This window comes from Phalacrocorax carbo, chromosome 16 (genome assembly GCF_963921805.1).
Source record: "Phalacrocorax carbo chromosome 16, bPhaCar2.1, whole genome shotgun sequence".
In the NCBI taxonomy this organism is placed as follows: domain Eukaryota; kingdom Metazoa; phylum Chordata; class Aves; order Suliformes; family Phalacrocoracidae; genus Phalacrocorax; species Phalacrocorax carbo.
This window is the reverse complement of record NC_087528.1, coordinates 925,764-943,346: the sequence shown is the minus strand read 5'-3', so window position 1 is coordinate 943,346 and position 17,583 is coordinate 925,764. Positions and strand designations below refer to the sequence as shown.

At 62.0% G+C, this 17,583-nt stretch overlaps 1 protein-coding gene across 2 annotated transcripts; it reads right to left on the bottom strand.

The window, feature by feature from the left end:
- Positions 1–193: 193 nt before the first annotated feature.
- Positions 194–11,535, bottom strand: ST6GALNAC2 (ST6 N-acetylgalactosaminide alpha-2,6-sialyltransferase 2). Of its 2 annotated transcripts, XM_064466875.1 has the most exons (10): positions 11,114–11,435; positions 5,588–5,680; positions 5,409–5,466; positions 4,737–4,911; positions 3,767–3,932; positions 3,549–3,687; positions 3,278–3,381; positions 3,034–3,117; positions 2,317–2,416; positions 194–2,093 (listed from the first exon to the last, which is right to left on the bottom strand). In XM_064466875.1, the coding sequence occupies exons 1-10, from the start codon at positions 11,236–11,238 to the stop codon at positions 1,926–1,928; spliced, it is 1,212 nt and encodes a 403-aa protein (XP_064322945.1). In that variant the 5' UTR covers positions 11,239–11,435; the 3' UTR covers positions 194–1,925. The 2 variants fall into 2 exon arrangements, with proteins under 2 accessions (XP_064322945.1, XP_064322946.1); XM_064466876.1 differs by lacking the exon at positions 5,588–5,680 and having other exon boundaries at positions 11,114–11,535.
- Positions 11,536–17,583: the final 6,048 nt, after the last annotated feature.

Genomic DNA, 17,583 nt, shown 5'->3' with positions numbered 1-17,583 from the left:
CCCAGGGGTCCGGCACAGCGCCAGGCACCGGGCCTCCCCGCCAGCCCAGGGCTCCGCGGTTTAACCCCGCTCCCATCCTGGCCTCGGGCCGTTCCCCAGTCGAAGGCTCGCTCTACTACATGCTACGGCTCTGCTGTGGGAGGTGGGGGGGGTCTCACCCCCACCCCATTCACCAAAACAACAGGAACAGGCATAAAAGCAAACAATCATTCAACATTTATGTAATTGCACAAAGTGGGAGAGTCTTGGTTCGCACGGCTCCCCTGCTGTGCCGTACCAGGCACCGCCGGCCTCCCCGGCAGGTCTTCCTTAGCCCCTCTGGCTTACGCGGGAAGGCCCAAGGGTTCCAGCCTGTCCTGGTTTCAGCTGGGACAGAGTTAACTTTCTTCACAGTAGCTCATACGGGGCTGTGTTTTGGATTTGTGCTGAAAACAGTGTTGATAACGCAGAGATCTTTTAGCTGTTGCTGAGCAGGGCTTACACTAGTCAAGGACTGTTTCGGCTCCCCAGGCTCTGCCAGGGGCACAAGAGGCCGGGAGGGGAGGGGGCACAGCCAGGACAGCTGACCCCAACTGGCCAAAGGGACATTCCAGACCATACGGGGTCACGCCCAGCGTATGAAGCTGGGGGAAGGAGGAGGAAGGGGGGCACGTTCGGGGTGATGGCGTTTGCCTTCCCAGGTCACCGTTAGACGTGCTGGAGCCCTGCTTTCCTGGAGAGGGCTGGACGCCTGCCTGCCCGTGGGAAGGGGTGCATGAGTGCCTTGGTTTGCTTTGCTTCCATGCGCGGCGTGTGCTTTACCTGTTAAGCTGTTTTTATCTCACCCCACGAGTTTCCTCACTTTTACTCTTCGGAGTCTCTCCCCGTCCCACCAGGGGGGGTGAGCCCGCGGCTGCGTGGGGCTGGGTTACTGGCCGGGGCTGAACCACAACAAAGACAAAAACCAAGAGTAACAACCACTTAGCCTCACCCAACGAGCTAGCAGGGTCCCTAACCCCCCCGGCACGGGGCTGCCTTCTCAAAGCACTCAGGGGGCACCACCTGCTCCCCATGCAAGGGGAAAAACAAAGGGGAAAAACCCAACAAACCCACTACCCCACGCGTGTGGGCTGTAGGGCAGCTCTCAGCGCCAGGATGCTCCAAGGCCAGCCACGTTTCGCATGTCCCAGCTGAGCTGCAGTAACTCTTAGCTGATGGCTTTTAAGACCCTTCCTTGTTTGACAGCAGCGTGACCTAGAGAAGGGGGAAGTGGCAGGGCCCGCTGTGCGTCTGTCACAGGAGAGGGCAGCCAGGCCCCTGGCTTTCCTGCTGATCATGGAGGCAAACAGATCCTTCTGGAAAGCAGCACACATCAACCCAGAGCTGGCTGGCGTTCGGGCTTTCTGCAGTCCGGGAGGGAGGTGTTCTCCAAACACACCACCTTCCTGTAAGCCGGACGATCACTAGATCGCCTGTCCCTCCAGTCCAAGGCTCCATCGTTCCTGTTGTGGTCCCACCACGGTGACAAGCATTTGAGCTGGGGTGCAATGGCAAGGCGAAGGGCGGCTTCCAGCCAGGGGCTGCCCCACGTACACGTCTCCAGCATCCTCTTCCAGCATTACCCTGCCCCTCCAGTGCTTCCCGGCCATGTCCGTGGGGCTGGGAGGCTGCGGCCACCTGCGGTGGTGATTCTTGGTGCCCCAAAGGCCACATTCAATCATGTTGAACCATGAAACAAGTTGCTAGAGATCCCCAAGGAAACGCAGCATTTCCCTACACCAGCTTCAGCTTGCCCCTTTCCGCCACCACCGGCTGCGGGGCGGAGGGTCTGCTCCTTGGGCTGGGCCGGCTGGGGAGAGCCCTCGGGAGGATGAAGGTGGTCTGTGAGAAAGAGGAGGAGAGCCACAGGAGTCCTTGGCCTTGCCCCCACGGGCCACCACCTGGCCTCACCGCTGGTAGAGGGTCATGATCCCTGCTCGGTGCAGGCTCCTCCACAGCATCGCCTCCAGCATCATGTCATGGTTGGCATAAAACACCAGCGGTTTCTTCTCCAGCTCGTAGTAGTGGTCCGAGAACTGCTCGTAGTTGGAGGTGATGAACCCGTAGGCACTGACCTGTGGGAAGGAAGGTGGGGCGGATGGACAAAGGATGGGGTTAGGGCTCAGCCTAAGGTGCTCCATGCACCGCCACCCCCGCTCCGGGGCCAGGGCACACGTAGGACAGCCACCGGGACACGCTGGTCCCCACCGGGAGCCTTAGCGCAGCCGGTCACAGGCCCCCAGCAGCCAAAGGGGGGGCCCTGGTCCTCACGGGGAAGGTGGCCCGGTGGCCTCTTACCTGGTTGCAGGTGTGGAGCGCGGTGAGGAGCATGAGGGCGCCGGTGCTGGGCATGTAGAGCGAGCGGTACTGCGAGTTCAGGAGCTCCGACCGCAGGAACCTGCCGGCGGACACGGCAGGTCGGGGGGGGCTCCCTGCCGGCACGGCGGCCCCCAGCCCGACCCAGCGGCACCCAGTGCCTCCACAGCCCCCACCACGTGCTCGGTGGTGCCGGTGCTCAGTGAGGCAGAAGCACAGAGTAAAATCCAGTGTTTGTGTGGATTCTCTGATGGCTGCTACTAAGGTTAAGCTCATTCACTGCAGGTTGCTACAAGGCACCCCTCTGCTGTTTGAAATGACCCCAGTCCAAGTGCCTTCTTTCATGAGAGGTAGGAAAAGACAACCCCTTTGGGCTCTACCTCTGCTCCTCTTAGACCAGGCCAAGAATTTACTTTGGGAAATGGGAGGTGAGGCGAGGGTGGTGAGGCTGCGGGAGTCTCCCTGCCGGGGGGGATGTGAGCTCTGCTGCAGCAAATGGAAATGGCGGGGGACAAATATCTCTTCTTTATCTGCAGAGAGCAGGACAGAGGTGGTTCCAGTGCCTGGGGAGGACTGGGACTGTGCTTTGCTGCTGGGCAGCCACCAGTCTGAACTGGAAAGAGCAGCGGTGGGAGTCAGGCGGTCTAAGCCCAGCCCGGAGCAGAGCCAGGCAGCAGCTGTGGTCCTCATCATCCTCACCTCTCTGTCAGGTACTGCAAGAAATCAGGATGCAGCAGCTTGAACTTCTCTGCAGATGCCTCGGGTCCAAAATACTTCTGTGGCCTGCAGCGGGGCGAGGAGAAGGGCAGAATTCGCGTCACGGGAGTCTTGGGGCTACTTGAGGTTTACCCCAACAGGGACAGATGTGGGGTGAGGGCAGGCAAGTCATGTTCCCTCTGATGCATCACCAAAGGTGCCGGAGGGATCTTGGGGGGCTACTCACTTGTCCCCCTTGTCTGAGCCCTCCGGGACCGGGCTGCCCTGGATGGCCGACTTCAGCATCACGTAGTCACGGATATCTGAGGGGATGAAGATGTACCGCAGGTCCTGCAGCAGGGACACAGATGTGGTGCTTGGGGAGGTGTTGGGGCACTGCCCACACCGGCGGGGCGAGGGCTGAGGGCTTCTGGGGCAGAGACAAGGTTTTGGCGGGGCAAGCCCAGCCTCAGGGGCAAATTTGAGGTCACCACCCCAACCAGCCCTCGGGTTCTCACCTTGGCCTGGGGTATCTGGGTGAAGCCGTACTCCTTGTAGGCAATGAGGGAGTTCTTCATGGTGTTCACTGTGAAGCCGTAGAAGGAGACCTTAGTCCCGACGTCCTTCTCAAAACCTTTGATCACGGCACCGTTGATCCTGCAGGAGAAGGGCAGGAGACGTGTCCAGAGCCAGCCACTCCCCCGCACCCATGGCCCCGCCTGGGACCCGTCCCCACCTGAATACCAGGTCATGAGCATCGATCGCCTTGCCCTGCCGCGAGCCGTTGAGGATGCCGCCGTTGCCCACCACGGCGCAGCGGACGCAGCCCCTGGGGAAGGCGTCCCTGTCGAAGAGCTGCCTGTTGGCAGAGACGTTGAGGAGCCGGAGGGTGCTGCCCACCACTGGAACGGAGCAGGATGCGGCCAGTCAGTGGGGAAAAGGTGTGTGTCAGCCTGCACGAGCACTTCAGCGTGCAACAGCATGCACAGACAAGTTTGTGCAAGATCACATCCAGGAGCAGCACACAAGAAAGCTCGTGCCGTCCTCGTGCAGGAGAGGGGTCTACAAGTGGGGTGGGGGGACACCAGCCAGACCCTCCTCTTCCAGGTTCAGCACTGGCCCCCTCACAGCCCCCCACGTACTTAAGCCTGGTCCAAACAGCAGCCGCCTGAGGCTGTGCAAGGCACGGGGACGTATCCGGACACCTCCAGCCCCAGCCCTGCGGATGCTGCTGCCCGCACTGGCCAAGTCCCCTCCTGACAATGTGTCCTTGCAACTGCCACCGGTTCACTCCGCCCCGCCGTCCCCAGCACTTCCCAGCCCAGGGATTGAAGCCGGTGGCTGTCAGGGAGAGCAGAGAGTGGGTTTTGGGTAGGAAGGGAAACAATCTCCATCCACAACAATGGAGCGGGTTGTCTGAGCTCCTCCGGCGCCAGTTAATAATCACGGACACACTGGAGCTTTTATTCGGGGAAAATGTCACAAGGCGCAGCAAGTGGCATTTGCAAAGCCGTCCCCACCGCCCTGCACCCTGGGAGGTGGAGAGGGAAGAGATCAAGGACCCTGGCTTCTCTGCAGGGCTTCTCTGCCTGCCCCATGTCTTCAGTCCCTTCTGCTGGGCTCCCCAGGCCACTCGAGCTGCCCCACACCCTGCCACCCCCCCCTTGCCCCATCTGCTGCCACCCCCATCTCGGCTGCGTCTGCACCTGCATGGGACAAGCCTTGCCAGCCGTAGGGGACGTGTCGTGTCTTTAGCCTGTCCCAGGTCTCCGGGGTGAAGTGCTGGTCCCACATCAGCACAGGGGTGTCGAAGCGGAAGATCTCCCCAAACTTGGGATCTGCCTTTGCTCTGGCCATCACCGAGTGGAGGCACGTGCTCAGCTGGGAGGGAGGAGGACCTTGGTTCAGTCTCCAGCCTGGGTCGACCTTCCCTCCGACACCTCCACCCCTCAGCAGGCACCGAGGAGAGGACAGACTCCTTGCCCATCACACGTTCTGCTGGGTTACCCAGGCAGGGAACTGCCTCGTGCCTCAGTTTCCTGATGCAAAACACCCTTTGGTACCCAGGAAACTGGGGCTGGGAGGACCAGGGCTTACAGAGTCACCTGAGAGCACGAGCATCATGAAAGATTCAGCACCTTCTAGTGTGGGCACCCTGCTAAAGGCCTTTGCTGTATGAGAACATTCCCAGTGCCCAGGACCAGTCCCTCACAGAGCCTGGGTCTGTCCTCACGAGTCTCCAGCCCAGCCTGGTGACCCAGCCATCACGGGGTTGGAAGGAGTGGATGATGCTAGCTCCAACCTCCACATGGGTGAACTGCTTGGGGAGGTGCTGCAACCGCAGCAGAGAATGCTAACCGTACTGTGCTAATGATTACCTGCTTTCTGCTGGGCTTGGGCTCCTCCAGCTTGGCAGAAGGCTTGAAGGACTTCCCACTGGAAAGGGGGAACCATATAGTGGAGTTAAAAAGCCATCACATGGGCACTGGGGAACCCCTCGGTGGACAGGGGGCTCCTAGCTCATGCCAGGACCGCTGTGCGCCCCTTCCCTCCTTACCTCTCCAAGCCGCCTCCGAGGGCCCATCTGCGGCTGCTGGCTTGGCGGGATGGCCCCGAAGGAGCCAGGACCTGCGGCTCCAGCTGCAGCAGGCTGGGAGAAGAAGCCGGTAGGGGCTCAGCCGGGGAGGCGACACTGAGCTGCCGCACCCCGACACCCCCCAACCCGCGAGAGCCACGGGGCAGGACCACATCAGCTCCAGCAGCTCCCCTCCACGGCTGCCTGCACCACCCACTCCCTGCCTGCGCAGGTTTCTGCAAGTGGAGAACCACGGATTCGCAAAATACTGAGTTTATGCAGAAAGCAGCCGCTGTCTCCTGGTGGGTCCCACCTCCAGGCCACCAAAAACTGCACCCAGCCCAGCCTGCAGCCTTGGGCGACCCTGCCAAGACACCCCTGGCTCTTCCCACCATCCCACCCTTCCTGAGCCCGAGGGACACAGGGCTGGGACAAGCTGGGCAGGCCAGCAGGACACATATAGTTGCTACACCAGAGAAGTGATCAGCAACTGGGATCTGGAGGCTCTTGGGGTGTACGGGACCCCCCTCCGCCCCACGGCCAGCTAGAGCATACCCCAATCCTTCATTTAGCACTGGGGGGCAGAGTTAGAGGGCTTCCCACCCTGAGCATCGCGGGGTGCCCTGAGCCCCACGGGGCCAGGCAGAGCAGACCCAGCCGCCCGGGGGGTTGTGGGGCTGGGGGCAGGCAGGGTCGCAGCCTGGCGAGCAGGAGGTGGAAGCCCACCGGAGGGGAACAGGCTCCCATTCATCCCTGCACAGAAGGGCCCTTCAGAGCCCCCCGGCGCCGCCTCCAGCCCAGCCGGCAGGTGCTCAGGCCAGAAGGGGGGTATTGTGGAGGAGACAAGGGCCCCCTTGTTATGGGATCTCTGCTTGGGAGCCTGGGGACAGGTAGAGGCAGGTGGGAAGCAGAGCTCTGCCTCCCCCCCGGCGCGACGCTGCCCGGCGCGGCAGGCATTGGGTTTCCGTCCCCGCCACGGCCCCTGTCAACACCAGCAGCACCAGCCGCCCTGCCTGGGAGCAGATCCAGACCCGTTTGTCTCCCAAACCCCACTCCGTGCTGCCTCGAGGGTATGGCATGACACAGGGGGACGGCCCAGCGCCTTGCCTGGGTGCTGGCACCGGGGCTGGAGCATCTCCCCAGGCATGGATGGGGAGTCAGGGCCACGCAGGATTTAGTCCCAGCTCCCTCCTTGCTCTGTCCCAGCACTGCCAGCTCTGGGCAGGGAATGCTGAGGGCAAAGGCGTCCCCCTGGCGTGGGGGGCTGAGCACCGCCAGCAGAGCAGGGCAGCTTTTTAAATAAAGCCAGCACGTCTTGCCTTGACATCCCATAAAAAGGCAGCTCCCCAGCAAGAGCTGCTGCCCTGCAGAGCCCCCGCCGTTCAAAACACAAACACTCCAGCCGAGGACAAGGTCCCCAGCTCAGCCTTGTCCCATGGCCACATCCTGCCCTCCAAACAGTGCAAAGAGCCGTCCCGCTGCGTAGGGTACAGGAGTGCTGGCCCCGGGGCTGGGAGGGCACATCCCTCCCCCTCCAGCCACCAGCTCATCCCTGAGGCTCATCCCTGGAGTACCCGGGCCAGTGAGGAGGAGGGAGGGCAAACCCCCGGGAGGGTCCGCCAAGGTGGGACTGAGCCGTCCCAGGCAGATGCCGGAGCTGCAGCTTTCTGCAGGGCCTTCCTGGTGTTGTCACTGTGAGCATCTAAATAAACCCAGCCTGACCAAACTTGCCGGTTCCCTCGGCTTGTGGACGGGAGCGGAGCTGCCCTGGCAGGGTCAGTGCACAGCGAGGCACCGGCTGGGAAAGGCCATCCGAAGGCTATGGTTACGCCTTGTGGTTACGCTGGAGGCTGCTCTTTCAGCCCACCTCTGCCCGGTACAGGCAGCACAAGCTGGTCAGGGCAGAGCTCGCCCAGGCAAGAGTCTCACAGCAGCTATGAGAGCTCTGCAGAGTCAGCTTGGCTGCAACCAACTGCCATGGGATCCCCGTGGAGCTCAGCCCCAGCGAGCTGCCCCAGCCCTGCTTGCTCCCTCCATCTCACGACCCAGGAAATCCCCAGCCCACATGCCTTGCAAGCAGGAGCTCATCAATGTTACCAGCACCCGAATGATGGACCAGGGACTGAAGAAAGCTCCCTGCTCCAAACCCAGAGCCAGAACCAGTTCCTGCAAAGCACAGAGCTCCCTGGAGCAGCACACCCCCTGCACCCAAAGTCCCCAGGCTGGCCACCCACCCTTTTTCCAGCTGCAGAGGCACAGCCCACCCCGAAAGCCGTTACCCTCACACACCATACCCAGGCTCATGCTTCCCCAGGAGCCACACGCAGCCTCTCCTGGCCCTGCTGCCTCCCCAGCAGTTCCCCATCAGGCTCACGAGCCCCACCTGCACATCTCTGTCCACCCAGCCCCTCCCCAGCCCTCCAAGCTCTCCAGGCTTGTTTCTTGGTGCAGACCCTTCCCTTCCCTTTCCCTGGCTCATCCCAGTGCCTGCAGGACAAGGCGAAGGCCCAGGCACTGGGAGGGTGCTGTGATACTTTATGAACTGCCAGGGATGCTGCGGGAGCAGCCAGGGCGGCGCGGGAGGCTCGGGCTGGCTGGAGGGAAGTGGGCGCCCACCTCCACCCATGGCCAGACACAGTGCGTGGCACCTGCTTATTGCTTCTTCCAGGCTTTGTGCTGACCTGATAAATGCAACCCCTGTGATAGCTCCTCCCTGCACTCCCATCCCAGCTGTGGGTGCTGGAGCCATCTCCCCAGCATCGTGGCAGCTGTCCCGGCTGTGACCACTGCCCAAACCCTGCCTGGGACGGCGTCGGGCGGCCAGGCCCCCCTGCCAGATGGTAGCTCAGCAGCACATCAGGAGCCAAATGCTTTGACGTCACCTGCCAGGATGTGGTGAAGCATCTCGTGATGCTTGGTTGACTCAGAAGATGACAACCCTCCCTGGGACTGGCCAATGCACAATGGGGCTCCGGAGAAGGAGTGGCCCGTGGCTGCCCAGGCACCAGCTGCGGCAGCGGAGCCAGCCAAGCCTCTCACCACCATGGCATTCACAAATATGACATTTCTGGTCTGCGGCTACCCCCCCCTTGCCAGAAGATAACGCTGTGTGTGCGAGTTGTGAACACACACTCCAACCTTATCTTCAGCGAACACTCCCATGGCCCCGCAGAGCCATTTGACGGAGCCAAAGCAGCAACGCAAACACATTCTCAGAGGTGTTTGCTCCATCTCACTGCGAAGGGCCGAGCTCCAGAAAGCATCTTCCCCCGGCGCAGAGCCAGAGAGGCGTGCCGAGGCTGGGCTGAGCTCCACACTCATCCTGTCTGCCCTGATAATAAAGCCACTAGTGGTGCCAGCAGCCCGCCAGTGGGGTTTCAGGGGTGGCTGGGCAGGGAGTGGAAGGGGGCTGTGCCCAGCCGAACCCCGAGGGCTCCCGCTGACCACAGAGGGGCTGGCTTTGTGGGGACAGGGGTATTTTGCCCATCTCTGCAGGGGCCTCACCGCTGCCACCTGCTTCGTACTGAACTGAAGGAGGACTCGGAATTGCTGAGGGGATCTGGCCTTTGGGTGATTTGGTGCTGGCAGCAGCCAGCATCAATTGGGGCATCAGCTTCCTCCTGACCCCCTTTGTCCCCCCAGCTCTGCATGGAGACACTGCTCACCTTCCTGCCAAGACATGGCCACCTGCACTGATGCCTGAGCACCCTCGACCCCCGCTTTCTGCCCCGATGGCAGGCAGGGTGGTGAGCATGTGCTCCGCAATGGCGTGTCAGCCCCGTGAAACACCGGCTGTCCCAGTTTCACCTTCAGACTCAACCCCGCATCCATCGGCGGGGCAGCACCGCTTCCTCCGGGTGCACGGTTCGGACTGGACAAGCATCCCTCATGGGGCGGCGTGTTTATAAACAGAGGGAATCGGAGCAAAGAGGACTTGCTCTGGTTTGGGTCTACCTTTAGCAGTTGGATTAAAGCCAAGAGGAAAAGTCCAGGAGAGCTTTGGAGTGCAGCTCAGCTCCCCGTTACCTCGCCCTGGGCTCCTCCGTGGGGCTGGATGAGCTGAACCTCGGTCCCGTCGGTCACGGGGCAGGGGCCTGGGCTGGCTCACAGCAGGGGGACCCCACACTGCAGGGGCTGGGGCAGGTCCTGGCAGGGCTTGGCAGCAGCTGAGTTACTTGCAGCCTGCCGTGTGGCTCCCACCCCACGGGTCTCCTCCGCACCCTGCTCCCAGGACCAGCCACAGACCCTGCGCCAGGGCACGGCTGGTTTCTCTTCCCAGCTCCAGCGTGGTCCTTGGGCACATCCTGCTGCCCTTGTGGGCCTCAGTTTCCCCTCTCACGGACATGAAGCTCTTTGCAGGGAGCTGCTCCGCATCCCAGCCGTGACCTGCCCTGGGCGCTGCGCGGTACGGCCCAACGCTGCTGCCGCCGGCACCGCGGCTCACCCAGCACGGCCGAGCCTGGAAACAGCCAACCTCTGCCCAGGCTCCTGGCAATACTTGTGCTCCGCAAGCCCAGCGGGAGGGGGGATCTCTGCCCTGGGCAGGACAGGGTGGGACAAGGAGGGCCTCCAGCTCCCAGCTGGGGAAGAGGGAGTGTCTGGACCCCGGGGCAGCCCAGCCAGCTGCATCCCCAGCAGCTCCCAGTGCAAATCTGGCTGCGCCCAGCTCACCCCGTGCAGGACCAGCCCCCGCAGCATCCTCCATTCCCAGGCAGTTGGGCTCTGTCGCATCAATGGCACGCGAGAGCACCCAGCGCCGAGGCGAGGGACGCCCGTGGCACGTTACCTGATGCTCGGAGGACAGGAGGGTGGCAGGTCCTGCAGGCTCCCTCACCCCCTGCCCGCTCAGCCGGGGTCCCCCGGAGCGCCTCACCAGCCTGGCTCCGGGGAGGCTCGGGAAGGGGCCTGGGGAGGTTGGAGGACGCAGGGAAGGCAGACGCGACCGCAAAGGGGGAGAAGCAAATTGCGGGAGTTTGGGAAAGGCTGCAGCCCCTGGGAGTTTGCAAGCGGCGGGGGGGCACCCCCGGGGGTCCCAGCCGTGCCCTGGCCCTGCAGTGCGGGGGGTCAGTGCAGCTCCGTGGGGGCCAAACCCCTCCAGGGGGGCAAACCCCTCCCCGGGCAACCGGCCGGCTCCGATCCCGAGTGAGCCCAGCGAGGGGCTGCCCGGCTGCGGAAGGGTCTGATCCTGCCGCGGGCTGAGCGCCCTCAGCCGCCCCTGGACCCAGCGAGGGCTTCTTTGCGCTGTGATGGGCTGAGCCCACGCGGGGACCCCCGCGGCCCCCCTCTGGGCACCCCCGGGCTGGGCTGGCAGCCGCGGGCGGGCCCTGGTGCCCGGGGCACGGGGTGGGGTGGGGGGCACAGCGACTGCTGCAAGCAGCCCTCTCAAAGCAGCCAGCAACGGGGGGCACAGCCGGGATAACCTGCAGGACGGGGCCCACGCCGGCACCCCAGCTCCCCCTCCCCATCCCAGCGCTGGATTAGCACATCCCTGCCCCCGCCCGCCCTTACCTGGCCAGGATCCTCTGGCTGGTGGGCGACTCCACCGTAGCGTAGTAGTGAGCGTAGAGGAGCAGGGAGGAGGTTAAACCCGCCAGGAGCAGGAGGCAGAGCCGCTTCCAGTGCGGGGACCCCATGGCGGGCGCCGCGCGGGCGGGTGGGATCCCGGCCCGGCCGCCCGCGTCCCGCCGCCCGTGCGGGGCCCCGCCGCCTCCCCGCTCGGCCCGTCCTGTCCCGGGTGCACCTTGGAGCAGGCTGGGATATTCCTCCGGAGCGGTGGGAGGGAGGGTGTGAGCCGGAGGGAGGAGGCACCGGGCTGACTGGTTCAGACTTGCTGAGAAAAAAAGCACTTTTGAGCTGCTCTTTTTCTCCGAGCTGGGGATTAAACATTTACTCAGACCGGCAGGGAAAGGCGCTTTTTTTTTCCTTTCCTCTTTTTCGTGCCACCCACCTACAGCTCACAAAGCACGGATATCCCCCTTTTCAGTAACTTTCTTGTTTGCCTAAAACACATGTTTCACCACCGGATGCTTCAGAATTGATGGCGCGCACAGCCCACGCCAACACCCGCCAACACCCACCAAGCCCGCGATGCAGCCACCGCCGAGCGTGGCCAGAGGCATCTGCTGTTTATGATAAGTTTATCAGAAACTCCGGGCTCCGGCCCTGGGGCGCCCGGCGGCGGCCCCCGGCACACACCGCACCGAGCCGCTCGCAGGCGACCCCGCCGCCGCGGGAGAAAAGCCGGTGCGAAAGGGGAGAGGGGAAGATGCTGGCGGGGTGCTGCCTCCGGGTCCCCGGCCGCTTTCTGGCTGAACAGATCGCTCCTCCACAACGGGGTTTTGCACCAAAGAAAGTTGTTCAGGGCTTTGTACCGAGTTCGACAGATAGTTTGGGCTGAGGGGAAGGAAAAACGGGTTTGGGGGCAGGGGGGTTGGGGAAATCCGAATAAAGCATTTTGTCATTTTTGCAAGGGAATTGGTTTTTGAAAGAATATTTTGACATCAGTTAAACTCACCTAAACAATGAAAACAGCACTGTGAACTGAAGGACTCGCATACCAAAATGTTTGTACCAGCACAGGAAGGGTTGCAGCAAGGAAAACAAGTGTTTTCAGCTATTCTGCAGTGATTTCAGGGGGGTGGGTGTGTTATTTTTAGGAAGCCACCAGACTCAGGGGGCGGCAGCATGGTGAGCCCTGCTCCATCCAAACCCTCAGCCCTGCGCCCGCACCGCGCCGAGCACCTACGTCACCCCAGGGTGTCACCCACCTCCAGCCCCTCCCCAAATACCCACTGTCATTATTCAGACCCAGTAACCAGGGGTCGAACCCCACCCCTGCTCCCGCAGCCCACCCGCGCACCCCCAGGCTGGCGTGTTCACAGCTGCCTTTTCCCCAACACTTCACATCCCCCCGATCCAACCGCCCCCCGCTCCCATCCCTGCCTGCCCAGGCGCGTTTCCAATGATGCCGCTCGTTCAAAGGAAGATAAATGCAGAAAACAATTTTGTACGAGTTTGCTTTGGTCTCCGTGTGCTTGCACCACTGCAAGTCCCCCCGCTGCCGCCCTGGTCCGCTGGGAATTTTGGCCGGGCGGGGATGGCGCCGCGCCGGCACCCAGGAAGTGCCCGGGCTGCATCGGTGGCGATGTCCCGGTGCGAACACGGGAGCAGGTCTGCGACCCAAGGCTGGCGGTGGCGGCAGCGCTGGCCTCGTCCCACGGGGAGAGGGGGACGTTGGAGCTGGGTCACCACGAGGGGATGGTGGCCGGGCTGATTTTCAAGCAAACGTAGAAGGAACAAGCCCTGCGGTTGCGCAGGGGCTGGGGAGCTGCGGCAGGCCGCCTTGGCTGGGCACGGGGCGTCCCGGGGAAGGAGAGAGCAGGCAAGATGCAGGAAGGACAGGACAGCCCATCGCCACTTGCACACGCAGGGGTGAGATCAGATCTAAAGCTCGGCTGGAGCTAAAGCCACAGAAGGAAGGGCAGGAACAGGGAGTTAGTAAGTACCCCAAGTAGCAAAGGGCAGCTCAGGGAGATGCGGGTGCACCGATGGAAGACTCGATGCTTTTTGCCTCTCTCGGTAAAGCCTGCTCCCGGCCCCAGGGTTCCAGCAGCATCTAGAGGACTCAGGGCCAGCAGAGGGGGGACAAGAGTCTGGGGTCCTGTCGACGGTGCCCCAGCCTGGAGCCTGTCCCCACCTGGCGTGACTCGGGGACTGCCCTTGTTTGCTCTGACCCGACGGATTCGCTCCCTGCGACCCAGCGCCAGGGCTCACGTGCTCTTGACTCAGGCCTTTCGTTAACCATGGATAATTATTACCAACTGTTCTAGTAAGTCACAAGAGACACAGCGAGGCTTGACCCTGGAGGTGGAAGACCTACCACGGGATTGGGAAAGTCGGGAATTTGCCACTCGGAGACATTTACGGCCCAATTATGCAAAGGCTGGTGGAGTGGCAGCTTGGCTTCTGTGCATTTGCCCAGAGGGACGGAGGAGCTAGTTCCTTCACATCCCTCTCATCTCTCTGTTTCCATGATATATGGTTTTCTATTGTTGGGTTTTTTTCAAAAGGGTGAAAATGAGATGCACAGCTCTTCATCTGCTCTACTTGTTTTGTGCTACAATACATTTTGGCCCTTGCCCCAAAATTAAGTGGTGCTTAATTTAGAAGTTAAATAAGTGTGAAAACCTTTTAGGATGATGGTTGCCAAATAAAGATTAGGAAAAGGACACAAAAGAAATTACAGTGAAAACCAGCAAGTATCATTTTTAGCCTGGGCTTTTTATTCCAGTGATTACATCTTGGAAACAAAACCCAAGCCATCCACACGGCCAGAGTGCGCGAGAGGGAAATAAGCCCATTTTGCACCAGCTGGCTGTCGGCCACGGGATGGTGGAGGAAAGGCTTGCGGCCTTTGCCACGATCAACAGTCCAGCTGGGAGAAGGAGATCTCCAAAAACCTCCTGGAGGATTTATACATCCCGATTTATTCAGCACAGGTCAGAGGTGCATTTAAGAAAGTGCCAAAAATCTGCTCATAGAAAATGTCCCCGAAATTCAACGTCTGGACCCAGGAACGTGTTGCTGTGTCAGCGCCGCCAGGGAGCGCGGGGCCATATGGCTGCCTGCGGAGGCAAGGCCGTCGCACAACGCAGAAGTCATCAGCAGATGTCTCGGGAGGCCGACGCGCAGCCCCCTCCCGACGGGGCGAGGGGAGCAGCGAGAGGCGCCTCGGCCAAACCTCCTCTCGCCAGGACCCCGCAGAAACGGGGTCGGGCAAAGCGCCCGCCCGCACTGACGCCGCCGGGGCGCTGCTGTGGGTGCTCCCTGATGGTCTTTGCTCCGACTTTCAGGTGTTACCCCAACCAAAGTCAGGAGGCGAGCGGGGAAGCGCCCCCACGGAGGACGCCTGGACGTGGGGACCCCGGCACCCATGTGAGGGCAGCGCGGTGGCAGCACTCGGCTGCGGGACCGGAGGTGCTCAGGGCTGTGCTCAGCGTCACCCCACGGCAACTGCAGCACCGAGCATGGGCTCTGCCCTTCCACCTTGCGCGCGGTCCCGCGCCGCGGGTGGGGAAAGGGGCTCGGCAGCGCAGCTGTGCAGCGAAACCGAGCTGACGGGCCCCATCTTTGCGGCAAACGTGGCCAGATGCAGCCCACGGCGCGAGCGCAGCCCTCAGTCCCGTCTGCTCCTCGCAAAGGCAGGAAGGTTGCAGGGACGAGCCGCGGGCTGGGGCGGCAGGTCAGGGCCTCGTGTGCGGTGGCAGGGCTTACGCTGGCTCACTCCCCTCAGCGTGGCTGGGGCCCAGCCCGGCTTTTATTGCACAGAGATGCCTGTGCACGGCAGAGCTGCTGGTTGGCCCTGAACCACCGACTGGGGCCAAGATAAGCCAAACACAGAGTCCAAAGGCCGTCCCTTCTCCGCCGGGCATGAGGCAACCTGTGAGGCTCTGGACTATGCCCTGGAGGGGTGTAGAGTTGGGAAACACCTTTGAGAAATTAGGGTGACAACACAAACTGCTGCCTTCCCCTTTCTGGCTGGCTCCAGACCAGGCAGAGCAGATGTGGACCAGCATGAGCAGTCCCTGAGGTCTGCTGACACCCGGGAGCCTCAGAGCCACACGGCCCAGGGGTCAGGCCAGGCTCTGTCCCTGAAGAACACAGCTGGGGAGGGGACGTCTCCGAGCGTGGGCGCTCAGCGTCGCCCTGTCTGTCTGTGCGGTCCCACCTGACGCTGCATGGCTGCCGTGGGAGGGATGGAGGGAGCCCTGGGACGTCCTCAGGACTCAGCAAGTGTATTTGCAGGATTTACCACCCCAAGGGCTGGGTCAGGCCAAGCTGGGAAAGCCTCGCAGCACCCAGGGTCCTGCTGCTCATCCTGGCAGAGGAGCCCGGACCACCAGAGCCCCATGGGGTGGGAAGCAGGGGCTGCTGCAGCCCCAGGAGCTGTTTGCCTGAGGGCCGTGCCCCAGCACCTGGACGTTGAGGGTTCACTGCAGGAGAGGTGCTCAGAGGTCATCAGCTGCTTTTTACACAACAAAGCCAAGGGCTGTTCCTTTATCTTGTTCTCCCTCTCCTATTACCAATAGTTTTTCTGGTCCGACTGGATTTCTGTGCTGCCACATCCCCAACAAAGGGAGAAAGTGGAGGTGAGGAGGCCAAAACCCCTACCCCTGTGCCCGACGGCCAGTCCCAAATCCCTCTGCAATGGGGGGACATAAATATCAGCTGGTAAGTCACCAGCACTGGGATTTCTGTGCCGACCTGGAGCTGGCATATGCCTCTGCTACACTCCCACAGCACTCAGTCAGCCACGGCTGCTCGAGAGCAACGCATCGGAGGAGAACATGCTCCATGCTGGGAAGCCAGGCACTGGTGTCCAGCTCTGGCTGCTCCATGCATCGGTTCCTTGCCTGGGAAGAAGGGAGACAGGAGTGTCAATGTGCATGTGCCACTATTGGCACAAGGCTGCCTTGGCGCCGTGCGTGGCACACGCAGTGGCTCCCTCCGGCACCTGGCTGGGTTTGGTCTTGGTTGCCAGCACTAGCAGGCACCCCAAGCCCCAGGACATGGTGCTCTGGAGCCCAAAAGGCAGGGTTGGGCTGGCCAGGAGCAGGGACAAGCCGGGCTCTGCACCACCTGCTCGTCCCCGAGATGTATCCCCATTCCCCAGCCCAGCAAGTCCCTCTCTGCCGCCTCCTGCTTCGGCCCCAGCCCCAGCCGAGCAGCTCATGCCTGCGAACACCCAGCAGGACACAGTCCCTGCTTCTGCTAAACAGGTGAGCAGTCACACCACAAAAAGGCAAGAGATGGAAACCAGACAAAAGTTCTGAAGCCCTGCCAGGAAGGTGGCACTGTGAGAGCTCCTGGGTGACAAGTGGATTTGTCTCTCGCAGCCTGGCAGGGAATATCTAGGGCTGTTAACTTCTGGGGGATGCAGGGAGGAGCTGGGCACAGCTGCACTAACAGCTGACGGTTTGCACTGACAGCTTCACAAAAAAGCAGGGCTGACGCTACAGCAGCTTCTGGACACGCTAAAGCACAGTTGTGTATTTCTTCCCCAAATCAGTCACCTCTGTTTAAGGGCGGCAGACCTGGGAGCTCCTGGCTGGCAGCGGGGAAAGGTTGCTGGCACTGGGTGCCGCGTCCGTGCACGAGGAGGAATCGCTGTGTCTGAGGCACCTCTCAGGATGCGAGACCCAATCCTGCCCTCGGTCCCTCTGCTTGTGCTGCCTTCAGCGCCATGTCATGTTGCACAAGCCAAGGCCGCACCTTTGCACACACCGTGCAGCTGCAAGAGTGGCACTCACAGGTACCAAACCTCTTCTGTGCATGTCCCTGCATACCTCAAGGAGCTCCCTATGGGCAGGCAAAGGACACTGGGAGACGATAGTCCGATGCGGTGTGGGCAGCTGCAGGGCTGTGCCCGGCCCTCTGACACAGCCTGTGCCAAACCTGGATGTGCCAGGCACGGCACGATGCGGACAGGTCCCTGAAGAAGAGCTGCCACCTGCTGGCACTGGGACAAACCTGCTGGCCTGCCAGCTGCGAGGACCTGGATGGGCACACCTGGGAAGGCCCTGCACCACGGCACCGACTGTTCAGCTACGCTGGGGAGGCCGGGGCTGCTCTGGCACAGCCCAGCATTGCTGGTTTCGCCCTGGGACACACACGCAGGTGGGGAATTCACCCAAGCCCTGAATCCTGGCTCTTGCCGAGGGCGATCCGGCTCTAGCCACCCTCGACAGGTTTCGCTACATCCGTTTGTGCCAGGCCAGAAGTTGGCTGGCAAACGCCACCTCCAAACCCCCTCGACTTCCCGTGGCCGCTCCTGATGTCGCCGGTCAGGTGGCTCTGGTGAGACACAGCCGGACCTGTGCTCCACGCAACGTGTCCCCTCGTGCGCCGCACCTCGGCCAGCCCACGGTGGGATGGGACACCTTGGTGCAGGAGGGTCAGAAGCAAAGCGAGGAGGCACA

Excerpts from the sequence above, each read along its gene's own strand:
- ST6GALNAC2 (XM_064466875.1), bottom strand. The coding sequence starts at position 11,238 with ATGGGGTCCCCGCACTGGAAGCGGCTCTGCCTCCTGCTCCTGGCGGGT. Across the intron at positions 3,933-4,736 it reads GCAAGGCTTGTCCCATGCAG|TGGTGGGCAGCACCCTCCGG; the intron begins GTGCAGACGCAG and ends GCTCCGTTCCAG. Across the intron at positions 3,118-3,277 it reads GGCTCAGACAAGGGGGACAA|GCCACAGAAGTATTTTGGAC; the intron begins GTGAGTAGCCCC and ends GCCCCGCTGCAG.